Genomic DNA, 17,372 nt, shown 5'->3' with positions numbered 1-17,372 from the left:
CCCGCTTTGAACGCTCTGCTGGACTTACGGAACTGCTCTTAGTGCTGGGCAGTGAACGCCAAGCTGTCGTGTCCACACGGCCAGGGGAATGCCAGGGCCAAGGCCAGCATGCGCTGAGCTTCTGCCCAGCCTGGAGTCGCCTTCACCAGGCCATGAGCACGTGAGGCACTTTCTAAGCACTGGTTGCCCGGGAGGCGCAACTGCTCAGAGGCCGAGGCAGCTCAAAGGGCTCCGACGTGCAGTGGCTCCACGGGGTCAGCGTGCCCAGAGTAATGGGTGTCACTAGAGCACCTGGCCCAGCACACGCTTTCTGAGGACACCTGGTGGGCGCGCCCCACAGCAGGCCCCAAAGTTTCAGAGGTAAGTGCGGGGTGCTCAGGGGCTCTCCTCATGGCTGTCTCCCCCCTGCTTTCTCACGGACACAGGAAGAGACCCCGGTTGTCACTTGTGGGCATTACGTATCTAATACTTAATGTCTTGTCAGCTGCAGCTAAAACCTGAGCTTAGACAGCTATTTTTAACCAGACTTGGACATAAAAATAGCAGAGCCCAGCAGAGGCCGTGACTCAGGTCCTCTTCTACTCTTGTGGGCACCAGGGCCGCTCTGCAGGGCTCATGTGCAGCCCTTGGTGGCGGGGTCCAAGCGGGGCCCCTGCAGCCCTCGTGCTGGACCAGATGCCTCCAGGACCAGGCTGGTCCCTGAGCTGGGGTGGCCTCCCTGCCTCCCCTCTGTCAACCTGGTATGGCGTTGGGTCCCTGTCACTGGACTCTTGTCCTCTGGGAGCCTCCCTCCTGACCCTGGCAGCGGCCTCCCCCTGCTCGCCCTCCTGGAGGGCCTGTGCCCTTCCCTGTGCAGGGAGTCCAGACTCTGCCCTCGCCCTTCCCTGGGGAACTGCATGTACACAGTGGGTTCCAGAATCACCTGGTGACTCAGTCTGAGGGAATGGGCTCTAAACAGGCCACGCTCCATGTCAGCTCAAAAAAATTAAGAGACAGAAAATGGGAACCATTAGTTCACCCTCACCCTCTTGCGTTCAGACAATCGGGGCATGCTCCTCGGTGCAGGGCTCTCCTGACTCCCGCTCAGCAGGGTGGCCCCTGCCTCCACCCTCCCTGCTTCCTCTGGGCTCCGTGTATCTCCAGGATATGCTCTACAGCCTTGATGCCGGGGTTCGGGCTGGTGGGAAAATGGGGAGGAGCAAATGACTGCTATAAAATGGCACAGGTGCAGTGGCTCATGCTTGTAATCCCAATACTCTGGGAGGCAGAGGAGGGAGGATCAATTGAGGCCAGGAGTTCAAGACCAGCCTGGGCAACACAGCCTATAGCCCAGGAGCCCATCGCTCCTCTCTACAAAAAATAAAAAAACAAACCAATGAGCCTGGTGTGGTGGCCTGTGCTTGTAATCCTAGTTCCCTGGGAGGCTGAGGCAGGAGGATCGCCTGAGCCCGGGAATTCAAGGCTGTGATGAGCTATGATGATGCCACTGCATTCCAGCCTGGGCAACAGAGTGAGACCTTGTCTCTAAATAAATAAATAAATAAATCGGCACCCAGGATATCATCCTCAGGGAGTTGTAGAATAAAAAATGCAGCAGGAACCACTGCTCCAGATTGCTGCTTCCCACACGGGCTGGGCTGAAACCTTTTCCTCCTGCCCTCTGTTGTCCCTGTCAGTAGGTCCTGTGGAGTACTTGCTGCCTGGGGGAGGCCCTTCCTCAGGGAGTGTCCAGCAGAGGGAAGAGCAGACCATGCTCTGGAAGGTCCAAGCCGATCATGCACCAGTCAACAGTGCTCCCACTGTCGGGCCAGCCCCTCTTCCCCACCCGAGGCCACCACTCTGCTGAAATGAAGGTTCTTGAATAGCAAGAAGGAAGGCAGAAGTTGGACACTGGATCCTTCTGGGTTGTGGATGTGGATGAGCTAGCTGTGGGCCCCTTTCCCTCTCCCTGTCCTACTTCTGCTGTGCCAGCCCCACAGCTGCTCAGTCCCCTCCCTGGTGGTGGGTACTGTCCCGGGACAGCCAGTTGGTCCTCTCCTTCCCATTGGCAATTCTGGCTTTCCGGCATTCCACACCACCGGCCCAGCCCATGGGGCTTGGCGGAGGCAGTGTTCCTGCTAGCTCTTCTCTTTGGGCGGAGAAGCCCCAGCGCCGCAGGAGATGGGAGGCAGTGCAGAGACTCGCCTGAGTGCTGAGGGTGGCGGGGCCTGTCTCTGTCCCCTCTTGGGGACCTGTCCCTCTCCTGGACCACAGATATTGATCTGAGGCAAACATCTAATTCCCACTTCCCCAGAACATCCCCCAACTGAACAAAAATCAGTGACACTTCAGGAAAGAAAAGGTGGTATTTAGTGGCGGTCCCCACACTGCCCCTCCCAGGACTGTTTTCTAAGCCCACCTGAGATCTCTCCTGATCCCTTTGAGGTCTTAATACAAGAGCCGGGCCTACGGGTGGGAGAGTCTGGATTCTGTCCTGGCCTTGCCAAGCTTCCTGGCTTCATGACCTTGTTCAAGTCACTTAAACCTCTGTCTGGCTTTTACAACCGTCAAACCATCTACCCTCCAGGTGCTCCACAAGGACTGACTCCACCCCGGGCACTGTGTTGGCACTGGAAACATGAAACCCGAGCTGGGAGCCAGACAGGGGTTCTTCCTGAGAGCCTGGGAAGCCGCCTGCCCTCGTGGAATTTACGGTCTGAGGAGTGATGCACATGAGGCACTTTGAAAGATGTGAAGGACTGTGTGTAAAACACGTGCCAATTTCTCGCTTCACAGAAGGAATTTCCACTGCTTTCTCAGTTAAGTGTCAAGAACCTCCAAAAGAGATGGTTCAAGAGAGCTATATTATTGAATCAGATTATGTTCTTTACACATTTTAGCATAGCTCACAAAACCATATGAATGTTTCTGTTTTGAATATTCTCTTCCTAAATGTTTTACATCCTGTGGGGAGGGGCTTGGATTCTGATTCTGTGTTTAAATCCTACAAGCAGGCCGGGTGCGTAGCTCACACCTATAATCCCTGCACTTTGGGAGGCTGAGGCGGGCAGATCATGAGGTCAGGAGTTTGAGACCAGCCTGACCAACATAGTGAAACCCCGTCTCTATTGAAAATACGAAAATTAGCCGGGTGTGGTGGTGGGTGCCTGTAGTTCCAGCTACTCGGGAGGCTGAGGCAGGAGAATTGCTTGAACCAGAGAGTTGGAGATTGCAGTGCCGCTGCACTCCAGCCTGGGCAACAGAGCGAGACTCCCTCTCAAACAAAATAAAACAAAAAACATCCTACAAGTGTCAAGCATGGTGGTGCACACCTGTAGTCCCAGCTACTCTGGAGGCTGAGGTGGGAGGATCACTTGAGCCCAGTTCAAGACCAGCCGGGGCAACATAGTGAGACCCTGTCTCTAAAAATAAAATTAAAAAGGCAGCCGGGTGCAGTTGCTCAAGCCTGTAATCCCAGCAATTTGGGAGGCAGAGGCAGGTGGATCATGAGGTCAGGAGATCGAGACCATCCTGGCCAACATGGTGAAACCCAGTCTCTACTAAAAATACAAAAATTAGCTGGGTGTGGTGGTGCATGCCTGTAATCCCAGCTACTCGGGAGGCTGAGGCAGGAGAATCGCTTGAACCTGGGAGGCTGAGGTTGCAATGAGCCAAGATCATGCCACTGCACTCCAGCCTGGGTGACAGGGCAAGACTCTGTCTCCAAAAATAAAAAAATAAATAAAAATAAACAAATAAAAATAAAAAGCCAAGTATGGTGGCTCACACCTGTAATCCCAGCACTTTGGGAGGCGGAAGCCGGCAGATTGCTTGAGCTCAGAGGTTCAAGACCAGCCTGGGCAACATGGTGAATTACTGTCTCTTTGGGCGGAGGAGCCCCAGCTCCTTTTTAATTTAAAAAAAAATTAAAAAGTAGCTGGGTGTGGTGGCATGGGCCTGTAGTCCTAGCTACTTGGGAGACTGAGGTGGAAGAATCGCTGGAGCCTGGGAGGCGGAGGCTGCAGTGAGCCGAGACTGAGCCACCACACTCCAGCCTGAGTGACAGAGCAAGACCCCATCTTTGAAAAATAAAAAATAAAATAAAAATAAAAAATAAACAACCCTACAAGTTTAATGGAGCATTCACACCACATGTACTGGTCTCCACTTTCAGAATGCAAGGTCCTGGCAGGGAGGGGAGGCGTCTTACACAGCTGCATGCGTGGTGCTGCCCTGCACACGGGAGATGCTCCCAGGTGCTGATGGGCAACACTGGCTGGGCCACAGGTTCTGGACGTGCTGGGGCCGCGTAAGGCTGCAGGCCTCAGTCCATCTGCTGTGTAAATGGCTCTCTCCCAGTAACACAACTTCATCTGCTCACTTCATCAACTTTGCACACTCACTGCAGCCTCATGAATGAGGAAGACAATGGGCACAACTGGTCAAGAGCCTCCTGGGATGGAGACTCACCCAGTCCATGAAGTTCCTTCTAAACGGAAAGTGGCCAGATACCTGTGAACCAGACCTGGGAAGGAGGTCTGCTCCTTAGCAGAGAGATACTCTGTTTTGCCGCCTTAAGTGACAGTTGCCTGGGTTACTACTTTTTTCCTTGGCACAGACCTGGGCAGCCCTGGCCTGCCTGACTCCCAGCCTGTTTGTGTGGTGCTGCTGTGACGTTTGGGCAGAAGAGGGGGTTGAGTGACTACGTGTGTTGAGCTCACCACCGAACAACAAGGGCAAGAAGAACCAGCCTTCTGCTCTGAAGTTCGGCTGAGCACTGCCCAGCTGGCACCATCTACACACTGCCATCAGCAGATAACGAAGTCAGAAAATGTGGATTGAGGGGCCGGGCGCAGTGGCTCACGCCTGTAATCCCAGCACTTTGGGAGGCCGAGGTGGGTGGATCATGAGGTCAGGAGATCGAGACCATCCTGGCCAACATGATGAAACCCCATCTCTACTAAAAATACACAAAAAAATTAGCCGGGCATGGTGGTGGGCACCTGTAGTCCCAGCTACTCGGGAGGCTGAGGCAGGAGAATGGCGTGAACCTGGGAGGCAGAGCTTGTAGTGAGTCAAGATCGTGCCACTGCACTCCAGCATGGGTGACAGAGCGAGACTCCATCTCAAAAAAAAAAAAAAAAAGAAAATGTGGATTGAGGTTGGCGGCTCCTCAGAAAGTTAAACATTGAACTGCCATATCACCCAGTGATTCCACTCCTGGGTATATACCCAAAAGAACTGAGAACAGACAAAAGCTTATACATGAATGTTCATAGCAGCACTGTTTACCAAAGGTAGCAACAGCCTTGTGATGTGATGATGGTGATGATGATGATGATATGATGAGGTGTCATCCACAGTTCCTAGCTCGTATCTCCCATAACCATTGTTAGTCTTTTGTTATAACGCTGGGGTGCTTTAGGCCTCAGAAGCCTCAGAAGCAGCCCTCAGGAAACAAAATCTCTCTCGCTGACTTTCTCCTGCCCAAGTCAGTTCTCTAATCTGATTGTGAGCCCTAACACCCTCATTCCCGAGGGGGTCCTGCCCAACACCTTGGAGGAAGGAATGCTGCACAGAGAGGCCAGGAAAGATCTGAATGGACAGGCCTTGGTGGGTTTAGATCAGTCCCTTTTTGGCCAATCTCATTTCCACACAGTTGTCCATGCTTCAATCATGGACAGCCAATGGAGTCTCCATAAAAAACTCAAGAAGGATGGGTTTGGAGCTTCTGGAGAGCTGGACACATGGAGGCTGACGGGAAGGTGGAGAAGAATCCAGCACGTACCGGGAGGCATCCCAGTCCGCGAGGACAGATGAGCCTCTGCTTCTTGGGACCCTTCCACACCTTGCCCTGTCTGTCTCTTTATCTGCTGTTTATCTGCATCCTTTAGAATATCCTTCTTAATAAATTGGTAAATGTAAGGAAGTGTTTCCCTGAGTTCTGTGAGCAAATTAATTGAACCCAAAGAGGAGGTCCTGGCAACTCCAACTGGAAGCTGGTTGGTCAGAAGTTCCAGAGACCCTGACTTGCAACTGGTGTCTAGGGGTGGTGTGGGGGCTGGTCTAAGCCCTCAACCTGTGGGATCTGACACCATCTCCAGGTAGATGATGTCGGAATTGAATCGGAGGACACCCAGCTGGTGACCACTGGTAGGTGTGTGGCGAAAACCTCCATACCTTTGGTCACAGAAGTCTTCTTCTGTGTTCATGACTGTGGTGGTGGTGTGAGAGCAGAGGAAACAGTTTGATAGAGACTTTTCCTACATAAACCCAAATGTGCATCAGTGGATGAATGAATAAACAAAATGTGGTACATCCATTCAATGAAATATTATTGAGCAACAGAAAGGAATAAAGTATTAGCACATGTTACAACAAGATGAACCTTGAACCTTGAAACATGATGCTAAGTGAAAGGTGGCAGACAACAGGCTACATATTGTATAACTACATTTATATGAAATAGCCAGAAGAGGCAAAGCCACGGAGACAGAAACCAGTTAGTGGCTGCCAAGGGCTGCGGGGAGTGGGGGCGTGGAGGGACTGCTTAGAGGGCATAGGGTCTCCTTTTGGGGTGATGAAAATATTCCGGAACTAGGTAGAGGTGATGGTCGTATAACATTGGAATGCACTAAATGTGACTAATGATATATTTTATGTTATGTGTATTTTACCACAATAATTTTTTTTTAAAATGTGGATTGACCTAAATGAAAAATTAGAATTTGCCTTCAAACCATGTTTTCCCTCCTCATCTCAAGTTTAGCCAAAATAATTTTAAGACTAATAAGAGATTTCTTGTGCTGATCCTGGAGACAGAGCAGAGAAAGGCCTGGGCAGGAGACGGAGTAGACGCTTGGGGTCAGTGACCTCTTTCTTGTTTGAACTTCGCCACACTCTGGAAATCCAACTAGAGCCAGAATTCTTTCCTTATTTTTTAAAGAAAAGGAAACATCGTACAGATGGAGGCAGGGCGTCTCCCTCTGAGGGTGCGCCAAGCCAAAGGACAGCTGCCGAGGGAGGCTGGCTGCATTGGGGAGGGATATTTTTTTTCCCTCCCCATCTTCTGTTACAGGATTTAATGGCCAGCAAACTGTGGAATTCGGGGACTTTCATCTCGTTTCATCTGTTTCAAGCCATCATTGCAGGCAAATGGCCTTTATCAAATTACTTTCCTTCATTTTTCATTTAGACTCTTGTCTTCTGCTCTTAGAGAAACCCGTGAGTAAATGCAAGACTTGATCTATGGAATGAACAAACATGTTCCCTGTGCTACCTGTGCCTTCGCAGGCCCTGCACAAAGTGGGACAGGCCACTCCTGTCCAGAAGGTGAATCAGCCCAGAAAACATCCCCTCCCATCCAGGCCCCTGGTCAGCTGGGCAGTGCAGGGTTTTAGGTCAAAGCCAACCAGGAAAGCGGGTCCCGGGAGGTTGCAGGCAGCCCTGGCTCAGCTGGGATTAGGAGACTCTCATTCGCCGGCCTGCCCTGCCCCTGCAGAAGCCAGGCAGGACTTGAAGAAATCAGTGAGTCACTTTTCCTCTCAATGGCATTCCCTATGAGAGTGGGGGTGATCCAGGTTCTAACAAATGCACTTCAAGGGAAAATGCAGTGGAAGTGGGGTGCAGTGCAGTAACTTGGTGAGAACATTTTTCTGGGTGCAGCAAGGAGTGTCTGAGAATATTGTGAGGCTAATGCAATGTTCTCTCAAGTTTGGTAACAGGATGTGGTAGGAGGAACACAGCCTTGCACCAAGCAGAGACAGGTGCTTTTCAAAGTGATAGTAAATGCATTAAGTGCTTCATGAGAAACTCCAGAGTCACAGAGACAGGCCATCCTCCATCTGGATGTCACTAGGACATAATGCATGCTCTCTGGCTCACACTGAGGACAACAGCTACTGACTGGGGCATCAGGAGCTCATGACTGCAGCTGTTTACTCTGTGTTTCAGTTCCTTCAAGAAGTAAATCCCCCTGCGGATGTCAAACCACACAGGGAATCTCTTTCAAAATCTTGCTTTAGGAAATGCCACTTCTGTTTTTGTCAGGGTTGAATGGACACTTTTACCACAGTCACCTATAAGGTGAGGCTATGATTTCAGCAACCAGGCCAAGTCCAGGAGTGGTGGCGTGGTGCTTCCTGGCATACTGAGTCCTTTCTGGGTCTGCAGCTGGTGAGGAATGGGGCAAAACCATTTGTATTTGGAAAATAAAACCTTTCTCTTGTCATGAACCAACTGGGTCATATCTGGGTGTTGTCGGCAGCCAGCATGCCCTGAGACCTCACCCAAGCCTGCTGTCTGCCTCTCCGCAGCACTGAACTGACCTGGCTCCCAGGCCCGGGGGCGTGATCCACACTCACCCTGCTTGTGTCCCCAACAGGACTGCCACCACCCTCCCAGCTTGGGCTGCCCCTCCCCCATGGCACTCTCCTCATGCTGCCAACACCCATTCTTCCCTTCCCTGCCCACGTTCTCTTTGCAGTGACTCATGGAGCGCCCAGGGTGGAAGGGGCACTGTCCAGAGAAGGACAAATGCGGTGAGGATGACCCGGGCCCAAGCTCGTGGATGCTAGTGCTTTGTAGGAAGCACCTGCTGCATGGAGGAGGGTCACTGACCCTGGGTGGCTGGGGTGGGCTTCCCAGAGGAGGTGACACACAGACTGATACCGCAAGAATAAGTGGGACTCCTGCGGGAGCTGTTTTGGCTTTGCTTTCTCACTCCTTAAATATTGCTTCATCTTCAGCCCCTTTCATTTTATACATTATTTCACAGTGGCATCACTCATGCCTGTGGTTTCAATGACAATGACCCAGTCCGTGTCCCCTCTCTTAGCATGAGGTCCATGCATGTCTTTTCAGCCACTTCCTAGACAAATCCCCGGAACGCTCTGCAGACAGCTGAGTCTTCACATGGCCAATGCTGAGATCATCCTCTTGGCCCCCTCCCTCAAAGTGCTTCCCTCCTCCCATCAAGCCTATGCAGTGAGAGGTGTCGTCTGCACGGTCACTGAGGCCAGAGAGCTGGCAGGCAGCCCCGCTCCCGCTCCTTCTCCACTGCCGACAGTCTCTGAGTTCTACTGATTGCACTTTTTGTCTGTGTCCCCTGCCGAGGCCTCAGCCCAGACCCTTTTCTCTCCTTCCTGGTTACTGTCATAGCCCGGACTGGCTTCTCTGCCTTGGGTCTGCCCCAGCACAGGGGCAGACTGTGTGATGTCCTCCACACAGTCATCAGAGAGATCTTTTAAGGGCTCAAAAGACCCTGCGGCTCCCCTGCCAATAGCTCTGCCATCGTCCCCAGAGCTTTCGAGGACCCTCCACCATCAGCGCCAACCCCAGCTGAGCTGGGTGCTCGTCTGCAGGCCTCTGCTCCATCTCAGCCTGAGCATGAGGCTCTGCTGTGCTGCTTCCAGCAGCAGGGACAGGGCTGATGAGCCTGGCCCTTGCAAGCATCTTCCTGTGCCGAATACAATTCCACAGACAGAGGATTTAAAATCCAAGTGGAGGTGACAGGAAAGAAAGGAAAACCTCCAGGTATCAGAAGAAAGGAGGGGGGTGTGAAGACAGTATGGGAGGAAGGTCAGGCTGGGGCTCAGCTCTGGGAAGTGCCAGCCTGAACAGGAGTCATGCCCGGGTCCACATGCAAGGGAATGAGGACCGAGGCCCTGCATGTGGCAGGGCCTTCCGCAGGCTGCCCCGTCTGTGAACAGGACACCAGAAGAAGTCTGCCTTCCAGCCTGGCAAAGTGGCAAGGAACCTCTGGGTGGGAAAACAAATCAACAAACAAATTTTCAGTAAAAAACAGAAACCTCACACTTTCCTTTCTCTTGACCTCTTGAAAAAAGTAAATCCACTGCAGCTCACCAAAGGCAAAGAGAAAACCTTAAGAATACCCAGAGAGAAAAGACACGTTACTTGCAAAAGAACATCTAATGCAGGGAGATAATGAAAATACAGACTCTTCAAAGGGCTGAAGGAAAAAAACCGTCCACCTAGAATTCTATCCCCAAACTGTCATCTGAGAGCAAGGGCAAAACAAAGGCTTTCTCAGCCAGGCTGGACGAGGTCGCTCACGCCTGTAATCCTAGCACTTTGGGAGGCCAAGGTGGGAGGACCGCTTTAAGCCAGAAGTTTGAGACCAGTGTGGGTAACATAATGAGACCCCATCTCTAAGAAAAAAAAATTAAATAAGAAAAGACTTTTTCAGACAACAAGTGCTCTGAGAGCTGGCCTATCTTGGCTGTCTTGTAAAGAATTGCTGTGAGACACCTCATTAGGAAAGAGACTGAATCTAGAAGGAAAGAGCAGAGCATGAGGTACAATGAGGAGCAAATAAACAGGTCACCATATAAGCAAACCCAAATACACATTCACTATACGAAACAATAAAAATGACTCATTTGGGGGGGTTAAAACACTGTTGAACTAAAATCCTGGATAACAGCAGCATGAAAGGTGGGGTGGTGGTCCCAGGAAAGCATTCAAAGGTCCATGTCTCATTTGGGAGGAGGGTAGGGAGACTCATGAACTTGAGGCTCCCTTCAGGCAAGCACAGTGCAAAAAAATAATAATAATGGGAAACAGATACAGTAGACTGTGATGTACAACTCTCAGAGCAGTAGAAGGGAGGGTATAAAACAAATCTGATCCATCAGATAGAAGGCAGGAAAGGGGAACAAAAGTAGCAAAGAAGAAACACGGGAACAAGAAGGCACAAACTAATAATGGAATAAATACATTTAAATATATAAATGAGCACAGTAAACCTAGATGTGCAAACCTCTGGCTAAAAGGGATTTCTCAGATTTAATTTAAAAATGCAGTTATATGCTACTTGTAACAGATGCCATTTAAATCATGATGACAGTTTAGGTAGGGAATATGATATATAAATCAAATACTAATCAAAAGAAAGCTGGGGAAAAGCATTGCTGGAGAAAAAGCTCATTAGAGACCGGGTGCGGTGGCTCATGCCTGTAATCCCAGCACTTTGGGAGGGTGAGGTGGGAGGGTCACTTGATCCCAGGAGTTTGAGGCTGTAATGGGCTATGATTGTGCCACTGCACTCCAGGCCAAGCAACAGAGTGAGACCCTGTCTCAGGAAAATTAAAAAAAAGTTCATTAGATAATTGTTTTGTTTATTTATTAAGGAACAGTTTACCAAGAAGATGCTCTCATACATATGATTTACAAAGATAAAATAACAAGTCCACAATCATAGTAAAAGTAAAAATAGGCTGGGTGTGGTAGCTCATTCCTAAAATCCCAGCAATTTGGGAGGCTGAGGCAGATATGCACTGCTTGAGCCCACAAGTTCAAGACCCACTTGGGTAGCAGAATGAGACCCTGTCTTTACAAAAAATAAAAAAGAAACTAGCCAGGTGTGGTGGCAGACGCCTATAGTCCCAGCTACCCGGGAGGCTGAGGTGGGAAGATTGTTTGAGCCTGGGAGGTTGAGGCTGCAGTGAGCTGTGATTGTGCCACTGCACTCTAATCTGGGTGACAGAGCGAGACCCTATCTCAAAAAATCTCCCCCCAAAACAAAAAACTTGGGTGTATGTGTGTGTATTCATTACATTCAACAATTAGAGAACACACATTCTTCTAAAGTACACACAGAACACATACTAGACCACAGAAGAAAGTTCAATAACAACCTGTGAATTAGCATCACATAGAAACCATCTTCTGTGTCTACGGTGCAGTAAAATTAGAAATCAAATAAAAGGAGAATAAAATAACAATATAACAATAGTACTATGGACTGAATTGTGTCCCCTCCAATTCCTTATATGGAAGCCCTAGCCTTCAACACCACAGTATTGTGAGATCTGGGCTTTACAGAGGTCATTAAGGTTAAATGAGGTCATAGGAGCAGGGCCTTGATCTGACAGAAAGAAGAGAAACCAGGGTGCTTGCTTTCTCTCTCCCCACCACGTGAGGACTCAGAAAGAAGGTGGCAGTCTGCAACCCTTGAAGAGAGCCCTCACCAGAACCCAACCATGCTGGATTTTTTTTTTTTTTTTTTGAGACGGAGTCTCGCTCTGTCACCCAGGCTAGAGGGCAATGGCGCGATCTTGGCTCACTGCATCCTCTGCCTCCTGGGTTCAAGTGATTCTCCTGCCTCAGCCTCCTGAGTAGCTGGGATTACAGGCATGTGCCACCATGCCCAGGCAATTTTTGTATTTTTAGTAGAGACGGGGTGTCATCATGTTGGCCAGGCTGGTCTTGAACTCCTGACCTCATAATCTGCCCGCCTTGGCCTCCCAAAGTGCTGGGATTCCAGGCATGAGCCACTGCACCCAGCACCATGCTGGACTTTTATCTGGGACTTCTAGTCTCCAGAACTGTGAGAAAATACATTTCTGTTGTTCAAGCCACCCAGTCTATGGTATCTTTTTTTTTTGAGACAGAGTCTTGCTCTGTCACCCAGGCTGGAGTACAGTGGTGCCATCTCTGCTTACTGCAACCCCCGCTTCCCTGGTTCAAGCAATTCTCCTGCCTCAGACTGCCGAGTAGCTGGAATTAACAGGCGCACACCACCACGCCCAGCTAATTTTTGTATTTTTACTAGAGACGGAATTTTGGTATGTTGGCCAGGCTGCTCTTGAACTCATGACCTCCAGTGGTTCACCTGCCTTGGCCTCCCAAAGTATCAGGATTACAGGCGTGAGCCACCTCCCCTGGCCAGTCTATGGTATCTTGTTATGGCAGCCTGAGCAGACTAAGACAAATAGTCAAACAGTATACAGTGCTTACTAAGTGCCTTACAGATATCAATTCACGGACTTACTACAGCACGAGGTGAATTTCCTTTTCAGAAGAGGAAATGAGAAGGCCCAAAGAGCCTAAGGACCTGCCTGCCCGAAGTGATAGAGTAGAGGCAGGATTTGAACCCAGGCAATCCAGGCCATAGTCCAAGTCTTAACCTCTATGCATCCTGCCCCTAAAATAGCACATCATTAGCCGTGGTCCCTGTTTGCTGTGTGCTTCTGAGCAGAGTGATGAGCTGAGCACTTTCATGTCCCTATCAACAGCTCCTCGTGCAGTGTCTGATACAAAATAGGAGTTCCATAAATGTCTATAGAAAGAATGAATTTTTATAAAATGACATGATTAAGAAAGCAGCTGGGGCTAATGTCAACACAAGACATGTCTTCAACTGGGAGACATGAGGCTGGCCTCACGCATCTTCACAGCAGGGTTGTTAAGAAGTGAGGCAAGTGAGGCGGAGCCATCGGTGGGCTGGGGTTGAACACAAAGGGTCAGGTGGGGTACATGTCCCGGCCTGGTATCCTGCTCCGTGTAAGGGGCTGTTTATGTGTCACGTGTGATGAAAACATATGAAGAGGCACTAGGGACACTCACTGTTCAAGGGGTGCCTTTTGGGAACTGAAGAACCCTCTTGCAAAGTGAGTCATTACCTTGCTTTGTAAACCCAAACATCCCTGTATTAGCTGCTGCCTCCCCACTGCTAATGAAGTTCTCAGTGAAATAAAAACATTTGGTAGGATGGAAAACATTTGGACTGATGGGCTTTGGAAGCACATATGCAAGGTTAGAGAAGCTCCGGGAATTGTATCAATGAACATGTTGCCATTTTTATGTCCTGAGGTTTAATGGAGACGAGCAGACACTGCACTGGCTCCATGCAGAGTTCTCAGTAATAGCTTCAGAAATGTGGGCAGGTATTTCTTTTTTTCTTTCTTTCTTTTTTTGAGACAGGGTCTTGCTCTGTCACCAGGCTGGAGTGCAGTGGTGCGATCGATTCCGGCTCACTGCAACCTCCGCCTCCCAGGTTCAGGCAATTCCCCTGCCTCAGCCTCCTGAGTAGCTGGGACTACAGGCATGCGCCACCACACCCAGCTAATTTTTGTATTTTTAGTAGAGACGGGGTTTCACCATGTTGGCCAGGATGGTCTCGATCTCCTGACCTCATGATCTGCCCGCCTCGGCCTCCCAAAGTATGTGGGCAGATATTTCTAGTGAAATATATGGGCCTGGAGCTCCTCAGCAGCATGCCTGCGGAGTTGTAAAGGGGTCTTAGATTGGGAGGAGAAGGTTGAAATTCACTGTCATCCATTTATTTATTAAGAATTTACTAGGCACTGTATTAAACATTTTACATACTTAATTTCATTTAATCCTTATCAAAGCTGTCATTATGGGGCACTGTCATTCTGTTCACTTTATAGATGAGGGTGCAGAAGCGTAGAAAGCTCAAGCAAATTCTTGCAGCTGGAAGGTGAGGCTAGGACCTGGCCCAGGGCAACTGTCTCCTCAACAGCATTTGCGCCTTCATTCCATTTAGTTTCCACACTAAAATGCTGTTCTAGCTCTTGCGTGGAGCATAGCCTCCGCAGCATGGAATTCTTTAATACCAGGTGCTTCTGAGTCAGAGGAAAAGGCACTTTGAACCTCCTGTAACGATGCTGAGGTTTGGACATTCGGACCCAGACCCTGACCCCCTGCACAGGCACTTTCACCACTTGTATGTTTTTCTTGCTGGGCATAGCGCCTTTCACTCCTTGGCCTTTGTCTGGCCAGAAGACATTGATGTTTCCAGGCATAGATGATTCCAGGCTGCTAAAGAAAGAGGCACTCTCCTGGTGCTTGGAGAATTTGTATGCATTTTTTACTATTCTCCAGCACACATCTTTGTCTTGACTTTCCAGCTGCAGTCCCTGAGGAGTACTCCATGGAGACTCCTGGTTTCCGTTTTTGTCAACCAAAAGCTTCGTATGCTTTGTGCCTCAGCAGGCTTCCCCTGGCAAGGTGGGCCAGGCAGGGCCTCGGTGCACTGGAGGTGGCCTGATGGCTCCTGGGAGAGGCCTGGCGACCCCTGCGTTGGTTCTCTCTTTTGCTTCCCCTCCACCAACATCAGACTTGGAAGTGTTGAGGAAGCTCCATTTTGCTTTGTCTATTTGGAATCTGTACTCTTTAAAGGCTGCATTCCTCTGACCCTGCCAAAATGCCCAAATTAATACTTTATGCCAGGCGTAATGAAACCTTTCAAAACCAGAGTTAAAGAACAAAACTATACCCACAGCTCCCTCAAATATGAGGGAAGAATAAAAAAAAAAAAAAAGAAACAGAATACCACCAAACCAAACCAAAGCCCCATCACAAAACAAATGAGACAGCAGTTGTGAGCAGAGGGCTGGGGCCACCTCAGTGGGATGCCTGGGCCAGCATCTGACCCTCAAGAGGGAAGTGGGCTCTGGAGCCTTGAGACCCTCCCACATCAATCAGAGGACATCTGTCCTTTCCTCCCCTTCTCTTCACGTCTCTTCTTTCTTCTACCTCCCCTACTCTCCTTAAACTTCTCTCGCTCACTCTGTTTTTTTTTTGGAAACAGGGTCTTGCTGCTCTGTTGCTCAGGCTGGAGTGTAGTGGCATGATCATAGTTCACTGCAGCCTCAAACGCCTGAGCTCAAGCAATCCTTCCATTTCAGCCACCTGAGATGCTAGGACTACAGGTGTGTGCTACCACGCCTGGCTAATTTTTTAAATTTCCTGTAGAGATGGGGTCTCACTAGGTTGCCCAGCCTGGTCTTGCCCAGGCTGGTTTGGCCTCCCAAAGTGCTGAGATTACAGGCCAGAGCAACCATATCCAGCTCCCCCCGCGAACTTCTCATCTCTTGATGCTCTTGCTCTAATGTCTGTAGGGCTTTATTTTACATGTTTGAAAGAGGTTTTCGCCTTTGCTGTATTGGGCTTTTTTTTTTTTTTTTTTTTTTTTGGACATCTTTGCTATTTCCTGCTTATATTTCTGTTCTCCTCTCTTGACACTTCTATTAACAGCATTTCCAAAGTTAGCACCATCTGTGAACACCAATGTTTATTTTCTATTCACATCATTAATGAAGGTGCTAAATAAGACTGGACTGAACATGCACCAGCACCCACGCCTTCCTCGGAACAGACGATTTTTAGTGGTTTGTCGGGAACGCCATTATATATTTGCTTATTCAGCTCACCATTATCAAGAAGCATTTAAATTTATATTTGTGTGTAGCTGTGGGTCACTGGATAGAGGAGTTAACAGGATCCCAGTCCCTGCCACCTGAGAATCGAACATTGAAAGCACTTAGCACCTACACACAAACACACTGGGGACATATATATTAAAAAGAGAGCTGGCTGGGTGTGGCAGCTCATGTCTGTAATCCCAGCACTTTGGGAGGCCGAGGTGGGCGGATCACCTGAGGTCAGGTGTTTGAGACCAGACGGACCAACATGGTGAAACCCCATCTCTACTAAAAATACAAAATTAGCCAGGTGTGGTGGTGCATGCCTGTAATCCCAGCTACTTGGGAGGCTGAGGCAGGCGAATCACTTGAACCCAGGAGGCAGAGGTTGCAGTGAGCAGAGATCGCGCCACTGCCTTCCAGCCTGGGTGACAAGAGTGAAACTCTTATCTCATAAAAAAAAAAAAAAAGAGCCATCATGAAACATCTGCATCTTCTGGGATGCAAGATAAATAATAAAAAGGCCTCAGTTCTCAAAAAAGCTCAGAGCCTGGGGAAGGAGGCTTCCTGAGCTACTGTATCAGGTGCAACAGAGTCAGCATCACAGAAGGTCTAGAGGGCACTAAGCAGGCCCAGGGTGGAGGGAGGTGCCCAGGACTTCTGCCTGCTCCCTGCAAGGGTGTGGCCTCTTAGGCTGTGTCCTGGCTTTGCGTGGCTTTGCTATGCACATGCATCACTGGAATAAACTAGGCTCTCAGCACTGGGTCCACAGCATGTCAGGATTTCTCATCCTCGTGCTACTCCCCACAGATAGGGATGAAGACAGAGCCACTGAACAGGGTGCCGAGGGAGACAGCCTGGTGTACCAGGGCTGAAGGTGACTCACCTGCTCAGCCAGTGTCTCTCCTTCCTTTAATAATGTCCCTCAAGCTCTACCTGTCCTTTCTCCCTGAAGCCTAACTGGGCTTCTCCAGCCACAGTGGTCTCCAAGACCCTACAGACAAGAAGGTGATGAGCTGCCCTTTGGAGGATGAGGAGGACCTGACAGTGAGTTCAAGATGACTGGGGGCTACATTTCAGGCACCTTGAAGCCTGGCCACACCCAGCCAAGGATTCTTGAAGACAGAAAATAGATAATACTTTGTTTTCTTCAGTGTGCTTACCACTAACTGAAATTGACTTGTTTGATACTTAGTTGGTTAACTGTCCGTCTCCTATAGCTTCTATCCCCTGCCCAAAGGTAAGCTCCATGGGAAGGGGGACCTTGTCTGTATCCCCCGTACCTAAAAGAGGGTGTGGCATACAGTAGGTGCTTAATAAAGAGCCAATACATGAAATTGATAGAGATAAACTAGGAGGTATGGCAGATAGACTGTTGACTGATGGGGGCATTTTGAGGTAGGATGACCAATTAGGAAACTG

At 49.6% G+C, this 17,372-nt stretch overlaps 1 protein-coding gene across 4 annotated transcripts in view; it reads right to left on the bottom strand.

Moving 5' to 3' along the window:
* MYO1D (myosin ID) overlaps positions 1–17,372 on the bottom strand; it is a 383,024-nt gene that overhangs the window by 3,327 nt on the left and 362,325 nt on the right. For 2 of the 4 annotated variants that reach the window (XM_055101291.2, XM_063599126.1), the window contains one exon: positions 10,657–14,942. The exons of the other annotated variants lie outside the window; for them this stretch is intronic. In XM_055101291.2, the coding sequence (XP_054957266.1) occupies positions 14,900–14,942 (43 nt within the window). In that variant the 3' untranslated portion in view covers positions 10,657–14,899. Of the gene's footprint in view, positions 1–10,656; positions 14,943–17,372 lie in introns of those variants that run through there. 4 annotated transcript variants of the gene reach the window in all.

Source organism: Pan paniscus, chromosome 19 (genome assembly GCF_029289425.2).
Source record: "Pan paniscus chromosome 19, NHGRI_mPanPan1-v2.0_pri, whole genome shotgun sequence".
Classification (NCBI taxonomy): domain Eukaryota; kingdom Metazoa; phylum Chordata; class Mammalia; order Primates; family Hominidae; genus Pan; species Pan paniscus.
Note: the sequence above shows the minus strand (reverse complement) of the source record. Positions and strands in the feature narration are given on the sequence as shown.